General features: G+C 34.7%; 1 protein-coding gene across 1 annotated transcript in view; it reads left to right on the forward strand.

The window, feature by feature from the left end:
- Positions 1-10,947, forward strand: part of LOC142335242 (uncharacterized) — a 34,423-nt gene extending 23,476 nt beyond the window's left edge. Inside the window, exons 2-3 of the mRNA XM_075383657.1 lie at positions 2,904-2,985; positions 10,591-10,947. Of these exons, the coding sequence (XP_075239772.1) occupies positions 2,904-2,985; positions 10,591-10,804 (296 nt within the window). The 3' untranslated portion in view covers positions 10,805-10,947. The remainder of the gene's footprint in view (positions 1-2,903; positions 2,986-10,590) is intronic.
- The last annotated feature ends 230 nt before the right edge of the window (positions 10,948-11,177 follow it).

The following is an 11,177-nucleotide window of genomic DNA, read 5'->3' on the forward strand; positions in this document are numbered from 1 at the left end:
GGAGGAGATGCTACCCGTTGGTGATTTTTGTTTTGTTTTCGACATCTCAATAAACGAACTACTACACCACCCTGATAGCTCTTCAGTTGGGTATTTCTGTGAAGTCGATTTAGAATATCCAAGTGAAATACATGATCAACAGCAGGACTACCCATTGGCACCAGAAAAAACACTAGTAAAGGACGATTGGCTAAGCGATTATCAGTTGGAGATCAAACAGCGTTACAACTTGCCGGAAAATAAAATTAACAAACTACTACAAACTGTGTTTGACAAAAGCAATTATGTCCTACACTACAAACTACTGCAATTCTATGTTCGACTGGGGTTGCGTATCAAAAAAGTACACAGAATTCTCAAATTCACACAACCAAAGTGGCTTGAACCGTACATTACCTTAAACAGCGCCATGAGAAAAAAAGCAAATAACAGATTTGAACAGAACTACTATAAATTGATGAACAACTCGGTATATGATAAAAAAAACAATTGAGTCAAAACGAAGAAGACTGAAAGTAGACATAACACGGGAAGCCGAAAAAACTGCAAAACTTACCTCAAAATTCGAGTTTGACAAATTTAAAATATTCGGCGAAAACATGGCGGCGATCTGTTCTCGACCAAAAGCTATTAAATGGACAACACCAACTATTGTCGGGGCGACCATCTTGGATATTTCAAAACTACGTATGTACGGGTTCCACTATAATGTCATGCGCGCAAATTTTCGGTGCTCACTCTTGTACTCTGATACCGACAGTCTATTGTATAAAGTTGAGACGACTGACCTCTATGCCGACTTGGCAAAGAAGAGAGAAGTTTGTACAGAATTCGAATTTTCAAACAATCCTGACAATCATCCGCTCTACTCCGATGTTAACCACAGCAGAGTTCTCAAGTTCAAGGATGAATTCGCTGGTGACTACATCTCGGAATTTATATGCTTGAAGCCCAAAATGTATTCAATAACTTCTAAAGGTAAGTATTAATTTACATATATACTTTTATTCCTCGAGAACCGATCATTTTTTTTGCATTTTGAAATAAGAACTCAACTGAGACTTGAGGTTGATCTGCTTTTGTTTTATTCCAGGTTGTAGAAAGCTGTCGGCGAAAGGGGTAACAAAAGCTGCCCAGAAGTTGTTGACACACGAGCTGTACAAGTCTACACTGGTTACGGCAAAATCATATCGAGCAATAAGTAATAGAATAACGTCCGAAAACCAAATTCTAAAAACAGTATCCGAAAATAAAGTGTCCCTCTCAGCGTACGACAATAAACGATACATTCTCGCTGATGGTTTGAGAACACTGCCATTTGGGCATTATTCTATAAGGAACAGTTCGCAATCTACAGCAGAGAGTGAAACTGATTCATATAGCTTGTTCGATAATGAGAAAGAGGACAGTGAAATAAGTTGGGATTACAAATCAGTCTCAGAAGAAAGCTTAAGTAGAATTTCCAATGGTAGAGACAATGACGCTGATGTCGACTGGGATTATCCGACACCTCCCAGCCCCATTCCTCCTCCAGCAAAAAGAATGAGAAAACATTTAAGTGATCACATGAATCAAATGCTTGATATAGCAGAAAACTGGACACCACCCGACCCGGGAATGATTGTTGCTAGAGCTACTACTGAGGAGGAAATTAGTGATTCTAATGTTGTTGATTTCGATAGGAGAAGCAGTTCTGAATATGATCATTTTCAGTGCTCCCTCATTAAATTTGAAGCAAGTGACAGCAGTGATTAAAATTCATAGCAAAACCCAAAGCTCGACCGTTTTGTTGCTTGCTAAATTAATTCAAACAAACTTACCTTAGTTTCCACTTCTACGCAAATTTTTACGTGATTTTTGGTATAACTTAAAGTTTCAGAGCGTGTTTTCAAAGTGTTCCGCAGTTTGAGTTTGTGAGGTAAATTATTGCTTGTACGTGAATTTTGGTATAACTTTAAGTTTCAGAACCTGTTTTCGAAGTGCTCCGCAGTTTGGATTTTGTGAAGTAATTAATTGTTTCAATATGTTTACAGTTGGAAAAACAAAATAATAAATTGTTGTTTGATCCGTTTTCACATAAATCAGGAGCTCGGTAAATAATCGTTTCAAACGCAAGTTCACTCGCGGCAATTCTTCCATCTCAATTTACATGTAGATCAGAAGGGATATACCACTCCATATTATCCTCATGGGATATACCACTCCATATTATCCTCATGGGATATACCCTTCCATATTATCCTCATGGGATATACCACTCCATAATATCCTCATGCATTCTATACCCTATTATCCTCATGGCAGGATAACCCCCCCTATCCCAATACAGCTATATAATACTACTAATGTGGTGAAAGTGCTGAAATTCTCTCTTTTTCCGAAGTGCTGAAACTATTTAGGAATTGTGTTGAAATCTTGAAGTGTTGAATTTATGTAAGGAATGCGTTGATACATTGGATACATTTGCTGCATTTTTGTATGAAACGTGCTGAATTTGTGCAAGAAGTGTGCCGAAAGTTCTGAAACCGGTAATTTTAGAAGTGCAGAAATTTTGTAAGAGATGTGCTGAATTTTTGTAAGATATGAGTTGGTAAGTGCTAAGAAGTTTTTTATTCAGCACATTCAGCACTTAAAACTACTGTTTGCACATTCCACATAGTCCTTACACATTTTCAGCACCTTCAGCGCATTTATTTCAAAATTATCCGCTTTTATCCTCACACCTCCACTGGGGATGGTACATTCAAACTCTACATAATTTTTGGACAATTAATTATGAATTCATTTTCCTATTTAGAGCATTGTGTGACTGATACGCAAATCATGGATTGCTCAATGGATGGAACCCTTTTAGGGTATAAACTGAGTAATCATTAACGAATGATTTAATTGTTTGGCTTCAGGGTGTACCGATAGTGGCTGTGTTAAGAAAGAGGGTGATCTTGATGACGAGCGCAAACGAAATTTGCTCCTGAATGACTTAGTGTAAGTTTCAGTAATGAACGGGATCGCCGAACAAGCCAATAGGGGGTTTGGTCGGCAACAAAAATGAGCATTTAAGCCAATAGCTCGACCACATGTCAGTTGTAATGTCTGGACAAGCTAGTGCCAGCTTGACCACTTGACCAATCAGATATGTCAACCAACTAGAATTAAGCTGTCGGTTCATATCTAAAAGCATTCTCTCACTAGCTGTTGTTTCTATGATTTTGTTGATAATTGTTCCGACCCCTCTTGAGGGGGAAGAACTATATACTCAACTGGTTTTCTTTTGTTAAGACAATTTTGACCGATCGATATATTTATCGTAGAGAGTTGTGGGTGGTATCATTGAAAAGCCCGTTCAGCGTAGAATATGAAATTATTTTTTTTGAATTTCGTTTTCTAAAGCGAGTTATCGTGGTTTAAATTTTTGCGATTATTAGGCCGATTTGAGTTATTTTTATTCACATTTTCCAGAATTTTTGCCATAAATTTTGTCAATTTTGCTAAAGTATGTCAAATCAACAACAGTACTGTTGATTTAATTTTTAAAGACAAAAAAGTATTGTTGACTATTATGATTTAATTTTTTGGCTAAAATTTTTTCTAAATGTTTCAAAATTCAGCCTTTTTCATCAAAAATGGCACGCAAGAAATAAGCTTCTTTAGTCCACTTAGATCAAAATTTTACGCAAGTACACACCCCAAAAACAACTAATACAATCTTTGTAAACTGCAAAGGGAGCTAGTCCTACTTCCACTTCCATTCTGGAATAGAAGTTTTGACTTTTTTTTTGCTAACTTTACTCTGTAATTATCAAAAACGCAGCATTTATTTTTGATCTTTAAACTAACAAATTATCTAGATCTATCACATTCGAAACAATTGAGTGTTCCTGATGGACGAACAACTATAGCAAGACTGGTTTTGGTCCAATCTTGGACTGTTACATTCCAAAAATGATTCGAATTGTAATCAGTCGGTCTTTTATTAGAAAAATCTTTTTCATCTTATAATTTTCATGTTAATCAAAGACAGAACAATTCAAATCAAAGCATTGTGTTGATAGGTCCTGTTGGCTTAATAACCAGTTTAAAATTATTGTATCTAGTTTCCTTACTCGTAAGATTCTGGTCGTTTTGATTTTTAAAATATTTCATTTTTAAATAAACAGTGCCTTGTTGAACTTTGCACCTATCTTTCTCTTAATTTGGTTAACTTATAGCTTATTCTTATTGTTGGCCAAGAAAGAATGTTTCTTCCTCCTCTTCTTGCTACTGAATTTAAATTTAATCTTTTTAAAAGCGTTAAGTTATGGTTTTCCATTTTTATGTATTAGATATTTTTTAGGTATTGGCCAATTTTTTTTCAACTGTCGTTTTTACTTTGTCTTTTGAGAATGGAAATTCCTGGATTTTGACACGTCTTATTGATTTTTTATGTAAGCATAAATGAGCCTACATTCTGATTTGAGTATATAGCTGATGGCTTTCATCACTTTGAAAACAACTGTTCTCTTTTTTAATTTTTTTTATTTCTTTTTCTTTTCATCTCTATTTGTTACCTAGTCTTGTTTATTAAAGATCACATATGACATTATTGTTGCCGGGGGATGGTTCAGGTGTACAAAATCAGGTGCTTTTAAAGATTTCGTTATGAATTTACTGGCTTCGACACAGGTTTTTCGCAAGAAAAGTAAACTAATATTTGATATTTTTGTCTAAAATTGACGCTTTTTTGTAGACGTAAGACATATTCTGAAGAATCATAGGTCTCAAGTGTCTTTCTCAAAAGGATAAAAGAACCTGTTTTGTTATTTCATTTTGTAGCTAATGGCTTTTATGACTTTGAAAATAATTGATTTCGGAAAACACAAATGTATAATTTAATTTCGCCCCTTTTTTCTCTTTTTTGTCTACTTATTACCTATTCTCTTGACAAAGAGATTTCACACCATCAATCTGGTGGTTAAGAATTGAATATATTGGGGGCAAAAATATGCTTTTACAACGTTTTCCCGCAAGTTTTCATTGATTTTTTGTTTGCTGTCTCTACTTAATGTTCTTTTTATAACCGCAAAAAATTGATTGAAGACAGGTCTTAATGCCCTCTTGCAGACGCCTATTTGATTTTAAACATGTTGAAAGTTTTCAGTTGCTGTCTAATGGTTTTCTTTACCTTGGAACTATTTGTTTTTAAAAATTTCAGCCAATTTTTTAACATTGCTGTTTTTCTGTTCTTTTTTGACTAATTGTTACCGAGCCTTAATATGGAGTGGTCCCATATCTTTTTTAGTTAAATACAATTTTTTTTCTTTACTTTAGTTTTTATCTGACGCTTTTTTGACCTTGCTAAGTTTTTCAATAAGTTTTTTAATTTAAAAGATTGAACATAAAGTTTTGCATGTAATTAATGTTTTTTTTTACTGTTGTTTGATTTTGTTTTTGGCCTTGATTTGCTTTCTTAATATTGGCTGATTTAATCATTCTAATGAAGCATTTTTAACTCCACTGGGTTATCTGCGATGGAGGCGATTTTTTTTGTTCATACACATTTTTTTTTTTGAAAAATACTTGTTTTTTTTTGGGTTTTTATATCATTTTGAGTTCCTCATTTGGTAGAGATTTATGCCAAACATGCGGATGAGCGCGGTCGGCATTTTATGTGCGAACGCACATTACCCTAATTCCTTGTCAGTATTTAAAATCAAAGTTAAAAAATTCAACTTTTTAAGATTGGATCACAGTTTTGGATATCTGCCATACAATATGGTACAAAAAATTTAAGTACACCTGTAACAATTACAAAACATCAGTAACAACACAATAAGGAACACTTTAAGTTCAAATCAGATTTCTTGAAATCAGCCAATTAGTCTTGCCAATAGACGGTTCGCTTAAACGTAATACAGTTTTTCAATAAAAAAAAATTCTTCTAATTTCCATACTGCTCTTCAACCGAAAACCTTAGTGATTGACCGCCCGGTCTGTAATACTTGATCACACTTTTTTAAATGGTGTCATTCGGTTTCTTCTAAAACGTTGCTGCATTTCTCTACAAAACTACATGCTTTCAAGAATTTATCTGACTGTACTACAGGAATTTGAATTGCAGCCCAAGAAAAAGTTTTGGATCACACCAGAGAGGTTGCTGGGTCTCTTTAGTCATGATTTAATAATCTTTTTAGGGGTTTTTAACAATAATGGGTCTTCCACCTATTTTTTTGGCCTCCAAACCGTTTCTTGTCAGGCAACGTATGTAAGCATTGTTTTCACTGGTTTGCAATTTGAATCCGAGATTTGTTTTGTATTTTGTTATTGAAAAAAGAAAATTTTAGCTTTTACAACTTGGCAAAAAACTTGGAAGAACGAAATGGTGTAAAAACGTTTTCAATTCGAGCAGAGAGACGAGAAGGAAACGTTTTTAAACCTGCGCGTTTTTTTTGTTAGGTGGTGTAAACAGGGTCCCTTTCTGTTTAAATTGACCATTGTTGGATTCGAATCAGCATGACTTACTTGCAAGCATAGCGTGCTACCCATTCACACCAACTGGTCTTCAGACCTCGAATTTGGGCATCTCTTGTTAACCGTTAAGCGTACCTTATTTTGCGTTAAATTTAGCGTAGATCTTAAATAATTTTGGGTTGAATTTACCTTAAATCGTACATAATTTTGTAAACCTAATCGTAGACCTTACATTATTTTGCGTTTTCAAGCGTAGTTCTTAGATAATTTGTGTAGAAACTAGCGTTGACTTTAAATAATTTTGAGTTGAATTCAGCGTAGATTGTACACAATTTTGAATTTCTAATCGTAAAACTTATTTTATTTTTGGTTTTTAGGCGTAGATCTTACATAATTTGCGATGAGTTTATTGTAGATCTTAGAATAATTTTGCTTTGCTAAGCGTAGATTTCAATTATTTTTGCGTTTCCAAACGTAGTTCTCACATATAATCAGTACCTAAGTCTTTTATTTAAAAAAAGGACATAAAGTTTTGGATGTAATGAATGTTTAATTTTATTGTTGTTTGATTTTGTTTTTTGTCTTGACTTGCTTTCTTAATAATGGCTGATCTCATCAATCTAATGCGGATTTTTTTTACTCCACTAAGTTATCTGCGTTGGAGGCGATCTTTTTTGTAAATACACATTTTTTTGACAAACACTTAAATTTTGGGGTTTTTCTATCATCTTGGCTACCTCATTTGGTAGAGATTTATGCCAAACATGCGGATGAGCGGGGTCGGAATTTTATGTGTGAACGCACATTACCGCGCTTCCTTGTCAGTATTTAAAATCAAAGTTAAAAAATTCCATTTTTAAGATTGGATCACAGTTTTGGATATCTGTCATACAATGTGGTACAAAAAATTTAAGTACACCTGTAACTATTACAAAACATCAGTAACAACACAATAAGGAACACTTTAAGTTCAAATCAGATTTCTAGTCATCAGCCGTTGAGTTTTGCCCAATAGACGGTTCGCTTAATTGTAGTACAGTTTTTCAATATCATCGTATCAATTTTATCAAGCTAAAATATGGTTTAGCTTGTTGTTCTGGACTAGTAAAAAAATTTTTCTTCTAATTTACCATACTGCTCTTCAACTGAAAACATTAGTGATTGACCGCCCGATCTGTATTACTTGATTGCACTTTTTTTACAAGGTGTCTTTCGGTTTCTTCGAAAACGTTGCTGCATTTCTTTACAAAACTACATGCTTTCAAGAATTTATCTGAATGTACTACAGGAATTTGAATTGCAGCCCAAGAAAAAGTTTTGGATCACACCAGAGAGGTTGCTGGGTCTCATTGGTCATGATTTAATAATCTTTTTAGGGTTTTTATCAATGCTGGGTCTTCCAACTATCTTTTTGGCCTCCAAACCGTTTCTTTTCAGGCAACGTTTGTAAGCATGGTTTTCACTGGTTTGTAATTTGAATCCGAGATTTGTTTTGTATTTTGTTATTGAAAAAAAGAAAATTTTAACTTTTACAACTTGGCGAAAAACTTGGAAGAACAAAATGGCGTAAAAACCTTTTCAATTCGAGCAGAGAGACGAGAAGGAAACGTTTTTAAACCTGCGCGTTTTTTTTGTTAGGTGGTTACACCAACTGATCTTCAGCCCTCGAATTTGGGCGTCTCTTGTTAACCATTAAGCGTAGATTTTACATTATTTTGCGTTAAATTTAGCTTAGATCTTAAATAATTTTGGGTTGAATTTCCCTTAAATCGTACATAATTTTTTAAACCTAATCGTAGACCTTACATTATTTTGCGTTTTCAAGCGTAGTTCTTAGATAATTTGTGTTGAAACTTGTGTTGACTTTAAATAATTTTGAGTTGAATTTAGCGTAGATTGTACATAATTTTGTATTTCTAATCGTAAAACTTACTTTATTTTGGGTTTTTAGTCGTAGATCTTACATAATTTGCGATGAGTTTATTGTAGATCTTAGAATAATTTTGCTTTGCTAAGCGTAGATTTCAATTATTTTTGCGTTTTCAAACTTAGTTCTCACATATATTCAGTACTTAAGTTTTTTATTTAAAAAAAGGACATAAAGTTTTGGATATAATGAATGTTTGTTTTTATTGTTGTTTGATTTTGTTTTTCGTCTTGACTTGCTTTCTTAAAAATGGTTGATCTCATCAATCTAACGCGGAATTGTTTTTACTCCGCTAATTTATCTGCGTTTAAGCGATCTTTTTTGTTCATACACATTTTTTTTGACAAATACTTAAATTTTGGGGTTTTTCTATCATTTTGGTTTCCTACTTTGATAGACATGTATGCCAATCATTCGGATGAGCGGGGTCGGAACTTTATGTGCAAACGCACATTACCGAGCCTCCTTGTCAGTATTAAAATATTAAGTAAGTTAAAAAATTCTATTATTAAGATGGGATCAGTTTTGTCCATCTGCCATAAAATATGGTACCAAAAAATTAATTACACCTGTAGCTGAGTTTTGGATGTAATTAATTTTTGTTTTTATTGTTGTTTGATTTTGTTCTTGGTCCTGACTTGCCTTCTTAATAATGGCTGATATTCAGTACTCAGTAGTCGCGTTAGTAAAACTGTAGGCTCTAAAGACAATTTTTGAGTGTCATTAATTTGTAACGAGTTGAAAAAAAAACGTGAACAGTCCCTTTCTTTTCAGAATATAATGCTCCTCACCTACCTGCTTTATTCCACCTAACAACCCACCCCCAGACCCCACCTTTCTATTTATGACCAAACCTCCACCTAACTATCGCTACCCCCCCCCCCCCCCCCCCCCCCTTCAACATACACTCAAACCCAGGCCATCCAAATACAAAAGGCATCTTCCCCCGCCGCCTCTCTCAACACTTCCACTTACCCCCATGTCTAACATACCACCTCCATCCGCAGCTCCCCCTAGATTGCTACGTTCTTGCAAATCTACCTACCAGCTAACCCCTCTCGTTACGCACATACCTACACCCGCCTGCCACCCAAACCCAAAACAACAGTAAATTATTCTGTAAAAGTATAGCACGTGCGTCTGGAGGATGCAACTTATATGCACACACTAAGCGGTGGGCACAGGAGGAAAATATCCAAATATTATTAGACTTTCACGTTTTTTTTACTTTTACTTTTACGTTTTTTTTTTTACTTTTTTTTTTTAATTTTTACGTTTTTTTTACTTGAAAGTAGATCAACGCTACTTTCAACGCAAGATTTTGTAAGCTCTACGCTAAGTCCAACGCAAAATATGTAAGATCTACGGTAAATTGAAAGCAAAAAAATGTAAGATCAACACTAATATAAACCCTAAAATATGTAACATCTACAGTTAAACACGCAAAATTATGTAAGCCCTATGCTTATTAATTGCAAAATTATGTAATATCTACGCTAAATTCAATCCAAAATTATTTAAGATCTACTCTAAACTCAACGCAAAATTAGGTGAGATCTACGCTTAGAGACGCAAAATTAAGGAAAGCAGATCTACTCTTGAAACACATTTTTATGTGACATACGCTAATTTCAACAGGAAATTATATAAGATCTACGGTAGATTCAAGCAAAATTATGTGAGATCAACGCTAAAATAAGCGCCAAAATATGTAGGATCTACGCTCAGAAACAACAGTGCTTTTTTTAACGCCTCAAGCGTATATCGTACATGAATTCAAAGCATTCAGGGCTAATCTTACAAAATCTTGCGTTTTTTTTGGGTTGACTCTTTGGCCCGGGGAGCACAAATCATGCTTTTTGTTGCTTTTTGGAACCATTGTGTATGTTCCCAGAGTAGACAGTAATAGATGCAACAATAATATTTGCTTAAATGGGAGGAATTTCCCTAGAACTCTCCTGCAGAAGTTAAGTAGCATTCGTTTAATTTCTTCCAAAATATTTCCGTGAGCTGAAATAATGTACCACCTTCGTTGAGAGAGGTGTACTTATGATATCAATGGTCAATGTATTAATCAGGGTTTGAACTTCTTGTATTTGATGCAAAAATATGCGCAACCATTTCTCACGGATAACTCTTACACCTGCTTTTCAACTACAGATTTGCACGTAAAGGTTCTGTGTAAGGATGTGATAAGGTATTTTTGTGTATTTCAGGTCTTCGGATGAGGTAAATGAGATCAGGAAGAGATCTAGTGGAGACATTGCTAAGAGGATGGATCTGTTGATCCTGGCAGCCAGAAGAGGCACTTCCCAACTGGACAATGCCCAGAGCAATGAGAAGCGACTCATCAGCATCCTCAAGGCACTCAAGGAACAAGCTGAGAAGAGACAGAAAGTGGAGAACAAGAAAGATCTCAGCAAATCATGATTATGTCTAGCACCTGCTTTATTAATCATCTCTTTAGTATCAAACTTTGCGGTGAATGTGTGGGGAAATCGGCAATATAATATCACCAATGCCGATCCCGGTCACTAACTGAGTGCCATTCTTAATTTAAAATGTACCCCGAGCTTTTCTTTATGCGGTAGTATGTTTAATAATTTTGTAATAGCGCAACTAGACGTCCCTATGTTACCTTGACTCTCAGTTTGAAGACAAGTAAGCTTATTAATAGTTCAAGCGTGGCGCCAAAGTTTGATAACGGTTTTACAACGCAAAAAGTCAATACCGAAGTCTGCTAAATTACAGCGGATCTAAACTTGGTAAACCACAGTAACCAGTTAAGGTGAACTTTATCAAA

This window comes from Convolutriloba macropyga, chromosome 2 (assembly GCF_964194025.1).
Source record: "Convolutriloba macropyga chromosome 2, txConMacr16.3, whole genome shotgun sequence".
In the NCBI taxonomy this organism is placed as follows: domain Eukaryota; kingdom Metazoa; phylum Xenacoelomorpha; order Acoela; family Convolutidae; genus Convolutriloba; species Convolutriloba macropyga.